The sequence below is a fragment of the Neoarius graeffei genome, chromosome 2 (genome assembly GCF_027579695.1).
Source record: "Neoarius graeffei isolate fNeoGra1 chromosome 2, fNeoGra1.pri, whole genome shotgun sequence".
Taxonomy (NCBI): Eukaryota; Metazoa; Chordata; class Actinopteri; order Siluriformes; family Ariidae; genus Neoarius; species Neoarius graeffei.
In genome coordinates, this window is record NC_083570.1 from 61693739 (window position 1) to 61713821 (window position 20083).

Here is a 20083-nt window from a genome sequence, read left to right on the forward strand (position 1 = left end):
ACCCTGGACAAGTCGCCAGGTCATCACAGGGCTGACACATAGACACAGACAACCATTCACACTCACATTCACACCTACGCTCAATTTAGAGTCACCAGTTAACCTAACCTGCATGTCTTTGGACTGTGGGAGAAACCGGAGCACCCGGAGGAAACCCACGCGGACACGGGGAGAACATGCAAACTCCACACAGAATGGCCCTCGCCGGCCACGGGGCTCGAACCCGGACCTTCTTGCTGTGAGGCGACAGCGCTAACCACTACACCACCGTGCCGCCCGCTTCGTTAGGGGTGCCGTCAAAAAATTATATATTCTAAAATTGAAATAAATAAAATGAATTAAAATTCCAAAAAACAATAGTTACACTAATGCAGATCATCGCCGCCTCATGCATCATCAAAATGTGTCTCACGGCCCCCTTTCCCATGTCACAACGTCACTGCCGGGGTCAGCGTATGGTCAGCGTGACTGTGTATATTTTATATGGGGGTGCCTTGAGAATTTGCATACTTCTGAAGGGTGCCGTAACTGAAAAAAGGTTGAGAAACGCTGCCATAGATGATGTATTTCCCACTTTCTTTGCAATTTTACATTGAGGAACGTTATTCTTAAATTGTTGCACTGTTTTCCCCACACAGTCTTTCACAGAGCGGTGAACCCCTCCCCATCTTTACTTCTGAGAGACTCATCCTCTCTGGGATGCTCTTTTTTTTATACCCAGTCATGTTACTGACCTGGAACAGGATAAGCGGCTACAGATAATGGACGGATGGATGGATGTTACTGACCTGTTGCCAATTAACCAAATTAGTTTGGGGGGGTTTTAGCGTTACACAACTTTTTCAGTCTTTTGTTGCCCCTGTCCCAACTTTTTTGAAACGTGTTGCCGACATCAAATACAAAATAATCATATATTTTTCAAAAAAACAATAAAAATTTCTCAGTTTCAACATTTGATATGTTGTCTTTGTATTATTTTCAATCAAGTATAGGGTTTCCATGATTAGCAAATCTTCACATTCTGTTTTTATTTGTGTTTTACACAGTGTCCCAACTTTTTTGTAATTGGGGTTGTAGTTTCAGGTCACTGTGCAACTCTTTTCAAGTGACTGTTGGCTTCTCTCTTAGCTTCCCTCAGTCTTTATCATATGCACTGGAATACTACAACCCTGATTCCAAAAAAGTTGGGACAAAGTACAAATTGTAAATAAAAATGGAATGCAATGATGTGGAAGTTTCAAAATTCCATATTTTATTCAGAATAGAACATAGATGACATATCAAATGTTTAAACTGAGAAAATGTATCATTTAAAGAGAAAAATTAGGTGATTTTAAATTTCATGACAACCACACATCTCAAAAAAGTTGGAACAAGGCCATGTTTACCACTGTGAGACATCCCCTTTTCTCTTTTCAACAGTCTGTAAACGTCTGGGGACTGAGGAGACAAGTTGCTCAAGTTTAGGGATAGGAATGTTAACCCATTCTTGTCTAATGTAGGATTCTAGTTGCTCAACTGTCTTAGGTCTTTTTTGTCGTATCTTCCGTTTTATGATGCGCCAAATGTTTTCTATGGGTGAAAGATCTGGACTGCAGGCTGGCCAGTTCAGTACCCGGACCCTTCTTCTACGCAGCCATGATGCTGTAATTGATGCAGTATGGCATTTGGCATTGTCATGTTGGAAAATGCAAGGTCTTCCCTGAAAGAGACGTCGTCTGGATGGGAGCATATGTTGCTCTAGAACCTGGATATACCTTTCAGCATTGATGGTGTCTTTCCAGATGTGTAAGCTGCCCATGCCACACGCACTAATGCAACCCCATACCATCAGAGATGCAGGCTTCTGAACTGAGCGCTGATAACAACTTGGGTCGTCCTTCTCCTCTTTAGTCCGAATGACACGGCGTCCCTGATTTCCATAAAGAACTTCAAATTTTGATTCGTCTGACCACAGAACAGTTTTCCACTTTGCCACAGTCCATTTTAAATGAGCCTTGGCCCAGAGAAGACGTCTGCGCTTCTGGATCATGTTTAGATACAGTTTCTTCTTTGAACTATAGAGTTTTAGCTGGCAACGGCGGATGGCACGGTGAATTGTGTTCACAGATAATGTTCTCTGGAAATATTCCTGAGCCCATTTTGTGATTTCCAATACAGAAGCATGCCTGTATGTGATGCAGTGCCGTCTAAGGGCCCGAAGATCACGGGCACCCAGTATGGTTTTTCGGCCTTGACCCTTACGCACAGAGATTCTTCCAGATTCTCTGAATCTTTTGATGATATTATGCACTGTAGATGATATGTTCAAACTCTTTGCAATTTTACACTGTCGAACTCCTTTCTGATATTGCTCCACTATTTGTCGGCGCAGAATTAGGGGGATTGGTGATCCTCTTCCCATCTTTACTTCTGAGAGCCGCTGCCACTCCAAGATGCTCTTTTTATACCCAGTCATGTTAATGACCTATTGCCAATTGACCTAATGAGTTGCAATTTGGTCCTCCAGCTGTTCCTTTTTTGTACCTTTAACTTTTCCAGCCTCTTATTGCCCCTGTCCCAACTTTTTTGAGATGTGTTGCTGCCATGAAATTTCAAATGAGCCAATATTTGGCATGAAATTTCAAAATGTCTCACTTTCGACATTTGATATGTTGTCTATGTTCTATTGTGAATACAATATCAGTTTTTGAGATTTGTAAATTATTGCATTCCGTTTTTATTTACAATTTGTACTTTGTCCCAACTTTTTTGGAATCGGGGTTGTAAATAACAACAAAAAAAAAAGGATTATTCTCAAGTTATTAGACTGAACAAATTTTAATCTTCCTCTTTAATTATTGGATCTTTAATGTAGTAAATGTCTTTTCTGACAGAATCTTCTCCCTGCTGTCTGCCATCCTTCTTCTGGGGAACATTCGCTACAAGAAGAAGACGTACAGAGACGACTGTATTGATATCTGTAATCCTGAAGTGCTCCCCACTATCTCTGAACTGTTAGAGGTAAGACATGCCATGTAAGAGTTTTGTCCAGGAAATAATGTCAATATTTAAAAAAAAAAAAAAGCTATAAGTCCTTTCAGATATGTTCAGATTACAAACTACATGGCATCTTACTGCAGTCACGCTATACAGAATATCTGATAAAGACCACACATTTTCCATAACCAACGCCCCTCGTTTCCACAGCAAGTTCATTTTATCTGATCATCTTTAAGATTTTGCTCACTTTCAGCTTTAGTAGAAAGTTGGCAATAACTTTAAATCAAACATATAATTTTAAGATACGTTTGGCTCTTGTTTTGGAGTCATGAAGAGATCTCAGCATGTAAAAGCTGGGATTTTGGCAAGGGCCATTAAATTCACTGAATAGCTTTATTTAGATTTTACAATGTCTTGGCAATAAAATGTCTGGATTTATTTAACATAATTGACCAGACACAATATTAATATGCTTTTGAGACATTTATAAAGCAGCACATCATTTTTAGATTCACCACATGCTGGAAGTTTAATGCGTTTTGGCATCCACTGAGTTCATACAGTTTAGGCCGTTTAAACCAGTGCTGTATTTATGGACTGAAAATCTGTAGCCTTTCAGATAAATAAAACATTACTGAAGCCTCAACAACATGTTGCGAGAAGTTTTGTTTTTGCCATCACTGTTATTCAAGCCACAGATATTCACAAAACCATTTTTCTGAATGTCAGTGCTTTCTTGGTCACGTAGTAACTTGGCACCACTTTGTCCACAGTCACCTCATTCACTTTTGTAAATGTTAACTTTTATGTTATTGGTTTAATGCCACATGAAGTAGTTAAGACTTGAACGCTCAGGTTGCATGGGCTGGGTCTCTTATTTTTAATGTTGAATTTGCTTTTCTTTTTGTGGTTAGGTAAAGGAAGAGATGCTCTTTGAGGCTCTGACCACAAGAAAAACTGTGACAGTTGGAGAACGACTTATTGTACCTTATAAATTGGCTGAGGTATGACACATTTTATTTATTTTATCGAAAAATGTATGAATAAATAACCAAGTAGGGTACATATGTTCATATTTTAAGTTGATACCATATCAGTATGCAAGTGGGGGTTTGTTGTATCCATTTATAGTATCAGTAAATGTGCAAAATGTTCAAGGGCTACTCTCAACTCTCATAAACATGCCAAAACTTCTAATGTCTCTGACATCCCTAAAGGCCACATATTTACAAAATGATGTGTTTAGCATAGCTTCTGATTACTGATCGAGTGGGATTTGCTCCCTTGAAATGCAACAGAAATAATGGCAAAAGTGTTGCTCATACACAGGCTGTATCATGATACAAACTTGCTAAGGAACTTCAGGCAAAACCATCGTATTGCATTTTTTTACAAACAAAAAATTGCAGGCGGCACGGTGGTGTAGTGGTTAGCACTGTCGCCTCACAGCAAGAAGGTCCGGGTTCGAGCCCCGTGGCCGGCGAGGGCCTTTCTGTGCGGAGTTTGCATGTTCTCCCCGTGTGCGCGTGGGTTTCCTCCGGGTGCTCCGGTTTCCCCCACAGTCCAAAGACATGCAGGTTAGGTTAACTGGTGACTCTAAATTGACCGTAGGTGTGAGTGTGAGTGTGAATGGTTGTCTGTGTCTATGTGTCAGCCCTGTGATGACCTGGCGACTTGTCCAGGGTGTACCCCGCCTTTCACCCGTAGTCAGCTGGGATAGGCTCCAGCTTGCCTGCGACCCTGTAGAACAGGATAAAGCGGCTACAGATAATGAGATGAGAAAAAATTGCAAGTGATGACACTTTTTTACTTAATGTCTAAAAAATTAATGATTTTCGAATGAAAATGAGGAAAAATACAACAAAAAGCTTCCAGTCAGCCTGTGATGATTCAACAAGATGTACTGCATAATACAAATAGGTAACGTCTTACAATTCCCTGTGGCCTGGATAAAAATGTCAAACAAGCCCAGTAACCTTTGATTTCTATCAAGATGGCAAGAGGAAGAAAAGAAAGAGTTTTGAAAGTGTGTATTATTGGGATTGATAAACAGGAGCTTTAGTCTCAAAGTCTATTCAGCTGTCTGTGTTTCAACAGGGACAGTGACAAAAGTAATCCCTATTTAATAATAATATAGTAGCGTTTTATTTATAAGCACCTTCCAGGGTACCTGAAGACACCATAGAGATGCACCAGAGCAAAATGTAATAATAGTAATAAAAACAACAATATTAAGGAAAGCAAAAGCAAATATTAAAAGAAGAAAACGAAAAATGCATGTTTATGTAACTGTGAAATAATAAATGGATAAGCACTGTACGATAGATAGATAGATAGATAGATAGATAGATAGATAGATAGATAGATAGATAGATAGATAGATAGATAGATAGATGCATTAGGTGAGTGTAAGAGGAAGGTGGAAGATGAATCTGTTTTTTTAGCTGTTGTAAAATAGGGAAGGGAGGTGAAATACAGAGATGGAGAGGAAGCGTGTTCTCAAGTAAAAGAAGTATCTCCTGGATCCCAAGTGACAGGAAAAAACATTTGCCATATCATCTGGAGATCGTGAGTTTGAATCCTGATGATGCCACAGCCATCCGTGGCCAGGAGCTTAAGAGAGCAAAATTGGGCCATGCTCTAAAAGAAGGAGGGGTAGCATACTCACTCTCTCCCCTGTCAGTTACAGCAGTGGCAGCCAATCATGAGCGTCTCGCTGCATCATTTGTTCACCTGACGCTGGCCACGCCACACAAACAGCTTCCTCTTGGAGGAAGCCTCTCTGGATGGTCGCTGTCGTGTGATGGGGAAGAGCTGTCTGGTGGGTGAGAATTGACCATGATGAAGTTAGAGAGAAAATAAGGGGGGGGGATGTATCTCATATGCTGTGGAGCCAAGAGGAAAGGACAGAGAGCAGATGAGCACCAAAAAAATCAGAGAGTGCATGCAAACGAGTATGAAAGTAGGCAAGATGAGTAGGCGGAGTCAGGCTATGTGGAGAAATTGGAATTTAGATCATCAGTAAATGATGTAAAAGACATCAGCAAATGTAAAAGGGCTGGATATTGTGGTCAAAAACACATTTTATGATGGTGATACTTGTGTATAAGTGTGTTATATAAGGAAAAACAGAAGACTTAACTGTAGTTCATGGTAATGCAGGACATGATCAGATCAGCAAGAAACTACATAAACAGGGATGTTAGGGTCACAGCACACAAACCTGTCATTACAAAGATAAATGCACATTTGAGAAAACCATAAGCACTACTCTACAGAAATGTGGAAAAAAGTGATCCGGTCAGATGAGTCATCCTTCACCATATTCCTGATGAGTGAGCGAATGTGTGTGCGGCTTACGCCAAATGCGTTACTGAATTATTGACCTCTACAGTGAGGTGGTCCATGGGCTCTGGTGAGCCATGGGGAAATTTTGCTGGTGGGGCGTGGCTTCTCTTGGGTTGGGTTCACACTGATCATCTTTGTTCTTCCTTTGATCATCTTTCAGCATGATGGGCAGGTCACTGAATGGTTTGCTGGTGTCCTAATGAAGACATTTAATCTTAGTCTCATCTCATTATCTCTAGCAGCTTTTATCCTTCTACAGGGTCGCAGGCAAGCTGGAGCCTATCCCAGCTGACTACGGGCGAAAGGCGGGGTACACCCTGGACAAGTCGCCAGGCCATCACAGGGCTGAATTTAATCTTAGTTTTTCCTTTAATTTTTCACCCATCTGTATATATGAACTTGTGGAGATATACACAAGTATACTGTGCCCTCCACAGTTATTGGCCCCCCTTGTAAAGGTTCATAAAAAGGGTTAGAAAAAAATCCACCTTTTGGTGAAGTCGCTTCATCTCACGCTAAAAAAAAAAGAGAAAAATCCAACTTTTAATTGAAATAAATTTATTCAGAGAAAAACAAATCCCTCATCAAGAAATTATTTTCAACAAAAACACATGCAAAAAGAAGCAAATTATTAATAAAAATACTTGGGTGATTAATGGACCCTTCAAATTCAGATGGTTATTACCCCATGAAACCTCAAGTCTGTTTTTAGTAATTCCCTCATCAAAAAATAATTTTTTTTCAACAAAAACACATGTGCCACAATTATTGTCACTCCTGCATTTAATACTTTGTACAACTTCCCTTTGCCAGTAAAACAGCATGGTGCGGCACGGTGGTGTAGTGGTTAGCACGGTCACCTCACAGTAAGAAGGTTCTGGGTTTGAACCCAGCGGCCGGTGAGGGCCTTTCTGTGCGGAGTTTGCATGTTCTCCCCGTGTCTGCGTGGGTTTCCTCCGGGTTTCCCCCACAGTCCAAAGACATGCAGGTTAGATTAGATAAAACTTTCTTGATCCCTTTGGGCGGGTTCCCTCAGGGAAATTAAGAAGGTTAACGTGGGGCGGCCTTGGGTTGAAGTGCTCTTGAGCAAGGTACTTAACCCCTGGGTGCTCTAGTGTGGCTGCCCACTGCTCTGGGTGTGTGTGTGTGTGTTCAGTGCTTCAGATGGGTTAAATGCAGAGGATGAATTTCACTGTGCTTGAAGTGTGCATGTGACAAATAAAGGTTTCTTCTTCTAACAGCACTGAGTCTCCTATAACATTTTATAATGTTGGAGATACAGAGCAGGGCGTCTGAGACCGTTCCTCTTTGCACAATCTCTCCAGATCATCCAGGGTCCTCGGCCCTCTCTTGTGCTTCTCCTCTTCAGCTCAGCCCACAGGTTTTCAATGGGGTTCAGGTCAGCAGACTGAGATGGTCATGGCAGAAGCTTGATTCTGTGCTCAGCGAACCATTTGTGTGTTGATTTGGACATGCGCTTCAGATCATTGTCTTCCTGGAAGATCCAATGATGAACCAGTTTTAGTTTCCTGCCACAGGCAGCCAGATTTTGATTCAAAATGTTCTGGTATTTCATGGAGTCCATGATGCCCCGGACCCTAACAAGGTTTCCAGGCCTTTGGAGGAAAAACAGCCCCAAAATAATCACAGAACTTCCATCATACAGTGTTGCACAGTTGGATTGGGTTCTTTTCATAGCCATCCTTTTTCTTAAATGCCAAACCCACCTTGAGTGTTTATTGCCAAAAAGCTCCATTTTTGTTACATCAGACCAGAGAGCACAGTTCCAGTCAAAGTTGTTGTAGCGTTTTGCAAACTTCAAGCGCTTATGTTTGTGGTTAACTGACAGAAAATACTTTTTTCTGACATACTTTCCAAATAATGTGTTGGCATGGAGATGGCATCTGATGGTGGTTTTAGAGACCTGGAAAGCCCAAGATTTTACTTTTTCTTGTAATTCACCAACAGTGATACATGGGGATTTTTTTTGGTCTCCGTTACCCTCCTCCTCACTGTACGTGGGGGCAAAATAAACTTGGGGCCTCTTCCAGGCAAGTTTGTAACAGTTCCAGTTGGTGTCCGCTTTTTATTATTGCCCTAACAGTAGAAATGGGCATTTTCAGGCGAGTAGCTTTTTTATTTTATAACCATTCCCTGACTTATAAAGGTCAACACACTTCTCCCTCATTTGGTTTGTGTGTTCTCTTATCTTTCCCATGTTGACTAAGGGAATTTGATCTCTGTGCCACCTCATATTTGTACCCCGGTTAATCAGGAAATCATGGATTACAGCTTGAAAGTTCCTACACGTTCCAATCAACACAAAAATGTACAATTTAAATGGGAAACATGCTTCAGTTACATTGCGTTCACTATCATTCCCAGGGTTGCAAATAATAGTGGCACATGTGTTTTTGTTGAAAAATTTTTTTTCTTGATGAGGGATTTGTTTTTCTCTGACTATATTTATTTCAATTAAAGGTTGGATTTTTCTCATTTTCTTCAGAGTGAGATGAAGCGACTTCACCATAAGGTGGAATTTTTCAAACACTTCTTTCTTCTTTTTTTTTAAAGATATTTTTTGGGGCTTTTTTCACCTTTATTATTGGATAGGACAGTGTAGAGACAGGAAATGAGCGGGAGAGAGAGACGGGGAGGGATCGGGAAATGACCTCGGGCCAGAATCGAACCCGGGTCCCCGGACCCATGGCATGGCGCCCCATCCACCCGAGCCACGACGCCCCCCAAACACTTATTTCCAATCTTTACAAGGGGTTCCAGTAATTGTGGAAAGCACTGTATATGACCCAATAACTTCACATATTACTCATGGAAGTTGTTGCTCTGGTTTAATGGTATGTTTGTGTTGAGCTCTGAGTACAGTGGTACCAAGTTGGCTGATTTAATACCGCCTATGGTCCACAAAGACAGTGAGCCAGCCGTTAGTCAGAATCCTAATAGCTCTAATCCTCTATTCATCTCTACATAGCACTCTTTATCAAATAACCTACACCACATGAGTTTATAAAACCATTAGGTACCTACATCTTGGGTGTTCTAGCTTTAAAGGTTGTATTAAAGATTTAGAATTGTTTATTTTAATGTCACTTATGTAAATTGTTTTGCCACATTTTATCAAAATATAGACTGTAAAAATTCTCTTCCTGTGAGTGCATGTGATGTTCTGATCTTTTGATTGAAGTGTTTTTAAAGCTTGATTTAAAAGTAATGATTCATAAAGGGGGCGTTTTATGTAATGTTGGTAGGTGGATGGAGCTGAGCTTACTTCCAGAGTTCAGCTAAAAATAACACAGTAGGCCCTAATCCATAATACAGAAAGGTTGGAAGGCATGATTTTACCTCAGATTTAACTTCCGGAAATCATCTCCGCAAGTCTACAAAGATGTTTAACTCGTATATTTTTTTTTATTTCCTTATCATTACACAGACACCTACACATTCAGGAGCGTACATGTGCTGAAATACACACGTAAATTACACAATGTGTGAACTTTACAAACCGGCGCGGTGGTGTAGTGGTTAGCACGGTCGCCTCACAGCAAGAAGGTTCTGGGTTCGAGCCCAGCGGCCGGCGAGGGCCTTTCTGTGTGGAGTTTGCATGTTCTCCCCATGTCTGCGTGCGGGTGCTCCGGTTTCCCCCACAGTCCAAAGACATGCGGTGAGGTTAATATGGGACGGCCTTGGGGCTGAGGTGCCCTTGAGTGAGGCACCTAACTCCCAACTGCTCCCCGGACGCTGTCAGCATGGCTGCCCACTGCTCTGGGTATGTGTATGTGTGCTCATTGCTCACGTGTGTTTTCACTGCTTCAGATGGGTTAAATGCAGAGAGGAATTTCACAAGTGTGTGATGAATAAAGTTGTGCTTTTTTTTTAATTAACTTGGATAATCTCTACTGTCTTCTGAAAGACTCTGCTCCCTTTGCTCAGTATGTTTGGCTTTCTATACTATTTTAGTATTTTTACCTTGATCAGCCAAGTTCTCATTTTAGCTTTCTTCCAGTTTGCTTCTTTCATATTCCGTGGAAAGTGATATTCTGTGGAAAGTGAGGGTGTGTGTTACTTGACATGTTGATGCAATATAAGTGGCTTGCTTGGCAGGCTTTGTTTTATGGCTTGATCAGTGGTTCAGAAGGTGATTTGTGGGTCTGGATGCACTGAAAGCTTTTGGCACCAAACTTGTTGCCTTTCAGGAATCTGGAACCATAATAGTGTGTGTGGGGGAGAGAGAGAGAGAGAGAGGAAATCACTAATGCTTTACTTAGGCCTGCTATCAGTAAACCAGCGTCCCAGTATTTCACCTCCAATACAATAGCAGTGACACAAAGGGAGGTTTTGTAAGAAGGGAATGGGTTTAAATTTGAATTCTGTGAATGCTAAATGACCAGGCAAGTTGAAGAGAAGTCAAGTACAGCGTACTGGCTAGTTAAGTGTGTGACTGGTATTTCTGTGACTGCTGTATGGTGGGGGGCTTTGCTACAAGTGCATGTTTCTGTTACATGTCAAGTCAAGTTTATTTGTATAGCGCTTTTAACAATAAACATTGTCGCAAAGCAGCTTTACAGAATTTGAACGACTTAAAACATGAGCTAATTTTATCCCTAATCTATCCCCAATGAGCAAGCCTGTGGCGACGGTGGCGAGGAAAAACTCCCTCAGACGACATGAGGAAGAAACCTCGAGAGGAACCAGACTCAAAGGGAACCCATCCTCATTTGGGCGACAACAGACAACATGACTATAACATTAACAGTTTTAACAAAGTCAGTTTTGTTGATGTTATAAACCCCCCACCGATGGAAACCCGAGCGCAAAACCGTTCACAACAACCGCAGTCCCAAAGTCACCAAGTCATCTGCAGTCCCCAGCCACAAAAGCACCACTACAAGAGTCCAGAGCGTCCTCCAGGCGCGAACCCCAACTGTCCACATGGGGCCGTCCTCCACAGGAGCGATGCGATGAGACTCCAACCAGACACAGGGCACCAGGATGGATCAGGCAGGTCCGAGGAGCAGAAGAGGTCAGCATCTCGATCCCAGGACCGACATGTAACTCAGAGGGACAGATTTTGGCCAGGGGAGAGAAAACACAGGTTGTTCGGTATGCCCGATGTCACCTGAATAAGTAGGAACAGTATACATATTGCACTGAGTACAAGCAGGGACTCCGGCAACTAACTATGACAGCATAACTAAAAGGGGAGAGCCATGTTCAGTCCTTCATGCAATCATTTTAGCTGTGGTTTATTTTCTCCACCTGCTGAGCTGAGGTGTGAATTAGATCACAGAAACTGGCCTTTCTATGGACATGTGGGGAAAGTTCCATGGTATCGTTGTGGCTTTTCATGCCTTGGTATAATTTCCTGTTGTCACACCTACAGAAGGAAATATACGTACCAAAGGTGAATCAATAAATATAATACAGCGGTGTGTGTGTGTGTGTGTTTCTTCAGGCTGGGACAGTGAGAGACTCCATGGCTAAATCTCTCTACGGCGCTCTCTTTGACTGGATAGTCTTCCGCACCAACCATGCACTTCTCAACAACAAAGATCTAGAGGACTCTGCAAAGGTATCACCTTTCCTTTAATATCCATGACTTAATCCCTTATTAACACGCAACGTAAACTCTTTTAGAATAATAACCGTGTCAAAAGTGAGAAGATAAAAATAATGGCTCTCCACCCGAGGAAGCTGAATTTCCCTGCTCATTGGCTCGATTTGTGGTCTGTGGTCCATTCTGCTTCTTTCTATCCATCTTTCTATCCATAGCTTTTATATTAAAAATAAACTAAGGTTTTCTTTTGGTTACTGAGTTTAAGGTTAGATTTACATAGATTTCAGTGTCTGCATTGGTTTAATTAGCTGCATCAGTAAGAATCATGTTAATAGAATTTCCTCACAAGAAATAGTAAGATAACGCTGTAAAAATGACAAGTATATCGTAAAAGTTATCTAGTTTTTCTTACTCTAAGATTACAATAAATTAAATATAAGATTATTTTAAACCTATTTCTGGACAACTGAAATACTCTTGTTTTTCGAGCCAAAGAATTTGGTTAATTTGAAACATGTATTTCTAGAAATAAGCAAAATGATCTTGATCTTAATACAACCCCAAATCAGAAAAAGTTTTGGTATGTTGAAATTAAAACTGGCCTCTCCGTTTTTGACCTCTCCGTTCGACACCGAGTCCCGCTGAATGTCCCCCCACACTTCCCTTTCTATGTTTAGAAATCTTTCTGTTTTTTCCCCAGTGATGAACTACTTTGGTAAATTAAAAAATCTGGTGTCTTTGTTTCGTTCAAAACGATTTGCACATCCAAAAATGCAGCAAAACCTTCCCAGACCGACCAGTAATAACTAACTCGTCTGAATAAAGCACTCCCAGTGTGCCCCTTGTCATGGCAGCGTAGTTACCGTTGCTATGGGGTCACGTGACGGTGCAAAGCCTCTATATGAGCTGATAGCCTAGTAGTAGAGTAGCCAATCAGAGCGTATGATTGCTCATATCCAGTGAATATGGATAGAATATTTAACAGTTATTCCACGAAATCGAGTTGTACGTGAGCTTATAGCCGACGAGGCGCTATAAGCCATGTATGACGAGATTGAGTGGAGTAACTGTTTTATTCTATCCACATTCACTGGATTTAGAGAAACGAAGCATTTTTATTTTTTGCAAATTCAATAAATAAAAACTTTATACGGGGCAGCACAGTGGTGTAGTGGTTAGCACGGTCGCCTCACAGCAAGAAGGTCCTGGGTTCGAGCCCAGGGCCTTTCTGTGCGGAGTTTGCATATTCTCCCCATGTCCGCGTGGGTTTCCTCCGGGTGCTCCGGTTTCCCCCACAGTCCAAAGACATGCAGGTTAGGTTAACTGGTGACTCTAAATTGAGCGTAGGTGTGAATGTGAGTGTGAATGGTTGTCTGTGTCTATGTGTCAGCCCTGTGATGACCTGGCGACTTGTCCAGGGTGTACCCCGCCTTTCACCCGTAGTCAGCTGGGATAGGCTCCAGCTCGCCCGCGACCCTGTAGAACAGGATAAAGCGGCTAGAGATGATGGATGGATGGAAAAACTTGATACAAAACGTCCGACAAAATAATTTCCGCTAAGAATGTAAATAAACCAGCAAAATGACAGTAGCAGTTTGTGAAAAATGCTATAATAATAATTATTGAAAAAAAAGATATGTTCTTACCATCAAATACTCATCTCATCATCTCTAGCCGCTTTATCCTGTTCTACAGGGTCGCAGGCAAGCTGGAGCCTATCCCAGCTGACTACGGGCGAAAGGCGGGGTACACCCTGGACAAGTCGCCAGGTCATCACAGGGCTGCCATCAAATACTTTTATTCCATATTTTGTTGCTTTTTTTTGGTGTTTTGTTTTCGAGTGGAGTTTTTATTTCATCCTCAATTGGTTCAGCATTACGTCCCGCCATTTTGTTTTTCTTTACTCATGGTATATGAGCTGACAGCCTAGTAGCAGAGTAGCCAATCAGAGCATGCGATTACTCATATCCAGAAAATGTGTGTGTGTGTGTGTGTATATATATATATATATATATATATATATATATATATATATATATATATATATGGTCATTTCCCAATCCCTCCCCGTCTCTCTCTCTCCTGCTCATTTCCTGTCTCTACACTGTCCTATCCAATAAAGGTGGAAAAAGCCCCCCCCCCAAAAAAAAAAAAAATATATATATATATATATATATATATATATATATATATATATATATATATAATTCCTATTTTATCCTGTCTGTTCACTTTTAGATTCTGTCTATTGGGGTGTTGGATATCTTTGGCTTTGAGGACTATGAGAACAACAGCTTTGAGCAGTTCTGCATCAACTATGCCAATGAAAGACTGCAGCATTATTTCAACCAGCACATCTTCAAACTAGAGCAGGTGTGTACCGCATTCTCCTGGTCTTTCTCTCATTCCCTCACTGAGGTCAGGGGAGACGGATTTGAACTCATGACCCCATCTTTTTTTTTTCATTCTAATAGCAATGCATTAATTTAAAGCTGGGTTTACACTGTACAGTTTACACTGTCACAGACAAAAATATCACGTCTTAAAAGAATTATTGGCACTGGAGGTCTTGGATTGTGTATGTGATATGCTCACCAGTGGACAATTTAGTGTCATTGTTACCAAAGACTATGACGGCATATTTGGGCCATTGTAGGTTTTAAAAAGCACTCTGATTTTTTTTTTTTTTTTGAGTTCTGCCAAAGTCAGGATTTTTTTCCTATCTCAGAGTGTAACCATTAAATAGGAGTAAATGCACAACATCATGGGACAGATACAAATACGGTAGTTACAGTGGTGCTTGAAAGTTTGTGAACCCTTGAGAATTTTCTATATTTCTGCATAAATATGACCTAAAACATCATCAGATTTTCACACAAGTCCTAAAAGTAGATAAAGAGAACCCAGTTACACAAATGAGACAAAAATATTATACTTGGTCATTTATTTATTGAGGAAAATGATCCAATATTACATATCTGTGAGTGGCAAAAGTATGTGAACCTCTAGGATTAGAAGTTAATTTGAAGGTGAAATTAGAGTCGGGTGTTTTCAATCAATGGGATGACAATCAGGTGTGAGTGGGCACCCTGTTTTATTTAAAGAACAGGGATCTATCAAAGTCTGATCTTCACAACACATGTTTGTGGAAGTGTATCATGGCACGAACAAAGGAGATTTCTGAGGACCTCAGAAAAAGTGTTGTTGATGCTCATCAGGCTGGAAAAGGTTACAAAACCATCTCTAAAGAGTTTGGACTCCACCAATCCACAGTCAGACAGATTGTGTACAAATGGAGGAAATTCAAGACCATTGTTACCCTCCCCAGGAGTGGTCGACCAACAAAGATCACTCCAAGAGCAAGGCGTGTAATAGTCGGCAAGGTCACAAAGGACCCCAGGATAACTTCTAAGCAACTGAAGGCCTCTCTCACATTGGCTAATGTTCATGAGTCCACCATCAGCCACTGCTCTCCAAAAAGAACATTGCTGCTCATTTGCAGTTTGCTAAAGATCATATGGACAAGCCAGAAGGTTATTGGAAAAATGTTTAGTGGACGGATGAGACCAAAATAGAACTTTTTGGTTTAAATGAGAAGCGTTATGTTTGGAGAAAGGAAAACACTGCATTCCAGCATAAGAACCTTATCCCATCTGTGAAACATGGTGGTGGTAGTATCATGGTTTGGGCCTGTTTTGCTGCATCTGGGCCAGGATGGCTTGCCATCATTGATGGAACAATGAATTCTGAATTATACCAGAGAATTCTATTTTGTCAGGACATCTGTCCATGAATTGAATCTCAAGAGAAGGCGGGTCATGCAGCAAGACAACAACCCTAAGCACACAAGTCGTTCTACCAAAGAATGGTTAAAGAAGAATAAAGTGAATGTTTTGGAATGGCCAAGTTAAAGTCCTGACCTTAATCCAATCGAAATGTTGTTGAAGGACCTGAAGCGAGCAGTTCATGTGAGGAAACCCACCAACATCCCAGAGTTGAAGCTGTTCTGTATGGAGGAACGGGCTAAAATTCCTCCAAGCCGGTGTGCAGGACTGATCAACAGTTACCGGAAACGTTTAGTTGCAGTTATTGCTGCACAAGGGGGTCACACCAGATACTGAAAGCAAAGGTTCACATACTTTTGCCACTCACAGCTATGTAATATTGGATCATTTTCCTCAATAAATAAATGACCAAGTATAATATTTTTGTCTCATTTGTTTAACTGGGTTCTCTTTATCTACTTTTAGGACTTGTGTGAAAATCCGATGATGCCTTAGGTCATATTTTTGCAGAAATATAGAAAATTCTAAAGGGTTCACAAACTTTCAAGCAGCACTGTACAATGACAAAACATTAAAGAAACATGCAAATGGGCAGGAAAAAAAAATATTATTATTCACCCAAAATCAGTTTGAATGTTTCTGTTTAAGTCCCATTTGTTGTGTGAGCTCAGATCTCACTGATTGAAGGTGTCAGCAGAACAGTTTTTTTTTTTTTTAAGGTTGAGTATTCAGGCATCTTCAGCGTGGAGAACATGGGTCTGTTATAGAATTCAGTCTGTACAGTCTGTTATACAATTCAGGAAAGATTATTATGTATTGGGATTATCTTGTACAATGTGACAAGTAATAATGTGAAAAGACCACACAGTGTAAAACCTGCTTAAGGTAGTTCTGTATGTGGTTCACTGTGAGCGAGACTCAACAGGGTTTTAGTTTCCACTCACTTTGATATACACGTTTGCAGAGAAGATTTTGTGGGCTGTCAAAAACCCTGTTAAATAATTGTTTCTGTTCACAAGTTTGAGTTTTATTACAGTATGAGGACTTGTAAAAATTTATGTAAAGCCAACACAGTGTCTCGACCTCCTGCAAAGCTCTGTGTATAAAACTGCTAATACAGCTTTTGATTTCCATCTGTGAATTTTTTTTAAATGAGAACACATTAATTATAAAGCTGCACCTAGTACATTTTAAATGAGTTATTTTCACGACTCCCAGAATGCAGCGCTTTTGCTGAATGCAACTTTTTAGTCACTATTATTATTTTTTCGAAGAACACCATCTCTGAGGCAAAAAGGATTTTCAAACTCATTCATTTTTTAGCAAACACGTGATCTATGCAGCTCCTCTTTCAGTTCAGCATTACCTTCAATGTCACTGAATGACGTATGTGGAGTTTTTGTCAAAAGGTTCGAATCAGATCAGACACTTTTTTTTTTTTCTTTTTATGCCGCCACCACCTTAAGGTGCAGGAGGCATTATGTTTTCGGGTTGTCCGTCCATCCATGCGTGCGTCCGTCCCGAAACCTTGTGAACATATCTCAAAGGCTAATGAAAGGAATTTCACCAAACTTTCACCATTTGTGCATTTGGGGACAACCATGAACTGATTAGATTTTGAGGTTAAAAGGTCACAGGTCAAGATTACTGTGAGGTCGAATGTCCATCCCCAAACATTGTGAACACCATATCTCAAAGACTAATAAAAGGTATTTCACCAAACTTTCACCATTTGTGCACTTTGGGACAAGGATGAAATGATTAGATTTTGAGATCAAGAGGTCTAAGGTCAAGGTCGCTGTGAGGTCAAATGTCTGTCCGAAAACCTTGTGAACACAATATCTCCAAGGCAAATGAAAGGAATTTCACCAAACTTTCACCATTTGTGCATTTGGGGACAAAGATAAACTGATTACATTTTGAGATCAAAAGGTCTAAGGTCAAGGTCACTATGAGGTCAAATGTCTGTCTGAAAACCTTGTGCACACAATATCGCAAATGAAAGGAATTTTGCCAAACTTTCACCATTTGTGTAGCCTGGCAAGCCAGACTAAATGTGAATATTTAGTCTGGTCTCGGTCGTAGACATTTCCGAAGGGTGTGGGTAGGAACAACCCGTTGTCTTTCAAACTGTCTCTGTGCGTATAGGCCAATGCTCTGACCAATCAGCGCAACAGTGACTGTGACGTAGTCAGAGCGACAGAAAGCAGTGGGGGAGGCCTTGAAATAAATAATTTTTCAAAATGCGTATTAATTAACAGGTTCTAGATATTAAGAAGTTTGGAGATAATGACCACAAGTTTGGAGTCTGTACCACATACTTAACATACACTCTTTTCCAAGTGTTTTTCAAGGGTTTGCTTAAACTGTTTTTGAGAGTTTTTATTTAGTGGTGTTTGGTGAAATAATTTCCCTTAAATTTAAAATAACAGGAAAATAAGAAACAACCAAAAAGTAATGTTTCAAAGCTGTTTATTAATTCTTCGTACTGCACAAACTAGCCCCATCCTTTTGGCTACGAGCGGAGCCAGCTGGTAGATCAGACTTTTGCCATAGCCGGTCGGCAAAACGGCGAAAACGTCCTTCTTGAAAAGGAATGAGCGGAGAGCCTCTTCCTGCTCATGTTTCAACGAAAACTCCAAGTCTAATTCTTCTAAAACTGATTCCAAAGCGGAGCCGTAGCCATCTTTCCTGTTGTGCTTTCTCCAGCGTCGCGCAGCCTTGTCGTCACTCCTGCAAAAGCCCGCCCAAAGAATCCAAACAAAAACCTTGCGTTGTGATTGGCGGGCACGATTTGATGCCCGGGGTGTTTTATTGATATGGTGCGAGGCTAGACCCACTCGTAGGCAAAAATATTTTTGCCCGCTAGGCGGGTGGGTCTAGTTTACTAGGCTACCATTTGTGCGCTTTGGGACAAACATGAACTGATTAGATTTTGAGGTTAAAAGGTCACAGGTCAAGATTACTGTGAGGTCAAATGTCCATCCCCAAATCACAACTTAATAAGGCGTGTAGTCTACGAGGCGGAAGCATCCCCATTGATGCCGTTGGCGTCGAGTTCTATCTAGTTTTTACTGTTGCTGTGAGGAGAATACTTTCCTGACCCTCTATACCACACACAAACTTGGAGTCTATTAAAATGAGCCTCTGAGGTATAAAAGGTCCATTGTCCTATTAGCTCCAGTGTGTGTGCATAAAAGATGTGTGGTTTAACAGTCAAAGTCAAAGTAACTTTCTGTTATTGTTACATTAATGGCATTTAGCCGACATTCTTATCCAGAGTGATGTACAACATACAGTACCTTGCTACCCATACCCTGCCCAGAGAGCAGTAGGGGTTAGGTGCCTTGCTCAAGGGCACTTCAGCCATTCCTGCTGGTCCAGGGAATCGAACTGACAACCTTTTGGTTCCAAAGCTGCTTCTCTAACCATTTGTCCATGGCCAATCAGTAATGCGTTTTTGGTTTTTTTTGCAAGTGACAAATAGCACTGTGTTTCCACCGTGTTGTGTCATCGCTCAGCTTCTTCTGTTGCCATCGACACAACCACAGAAAAAGAAGGACTTTAATCACCCAAAGAAGTTTTCCCCAGTTTATCGCATCCAAACCATGCAAACATGCTTATGCTCTTATACTTTAAAGTAGGACTGAATGGTAACAACCATAACTGTTTTGCCCAGTATTAAAATCATAATTATCACAACTACAGTCAACTCCAGAATTATTGGCACCCTTGGCAAAAGGTTCAAAAAAAAAAAAAAGACTTTGTAGTTAATTAGTTGTAATTTCTGGGGAAGCCATGGCCTAATGATTAGAGAAACAGCTTTGGGACCAGCAGGATTGGCTTAAGTGCCCTTGAGCAAAGCACCTAACCCCCAACAGCTCCAGCAAGAGTGGTGACGTACCTTGCGTCTGATTAGCCAAAGAAAAACTGATGATGCGATCATCAGTTCGGGCATTGAACCTGACTGACTGAGCTGTAATCTCAGACTGAAACTATGAGAGAAAAACTTGCCAATATTTGCAGTACATTTTACTTGAAGTAAGACCCTTATCATAAAATATGTGGCACAGTTATTGGCAACCCTGCTTATAGTACTTTGTACAACATCCATTTGCCAACATAATAACACTGAATCTTCTCCTAAGGGACGTTATTCTACTTCCTTCAGATTCAATTCCGTTTAATTGTATTTGTATAGCGCTTTTAACAGCAGACATTGTCACAAAGCAGCTTCAAGGAAATATATACATTCCGGATATAAATTATACAACGTGAATTTATAAAATCATCCCTAATGAGGACGGTAGAGGCAATGGTGGCAAGGAAAAACTCCCTGACATGACATGAGGAAGAAACCTTGAGAGGAAAGAGACTCAAAAGAGAACCTATCCTC

At 40.9% G+C, this 20083-nt stretch overlaps 1 protein-coding gene across 5 annotated transcripts in view; it reads left to right on the forward strand.

Annotated features, from left to right (window-relative positions):
- Window positions 1-20083, forward strand: part of myo9ab (myosin IXAb) — a 228478-nt gene that overhangs the window by 147966 nt on the left and 60429 nt on the right. For all 5 annotated transcript variants that reach the window (XM_060914594.1, XM_060914596.1, XM_060914595.1 and 2 more), the window contains exons 8-11: window positions 2877-3003; window positions 3897-3986; window positions 11801-11917; window positions 14141-14275. In XM_060914594.1, coding sequence (XP_060770577.1) covers window positions 2877-3003; window positions 3897-3986; window positions 11801-11917; window positions 14141-14275 — 469 coding nt within the window. The remainder of the gene's footprint in view (window positions 1-2876; window positions 3004-3896; window positions 3987-11800; window positions 11918-14140; window positions 14276-20083) is intronic.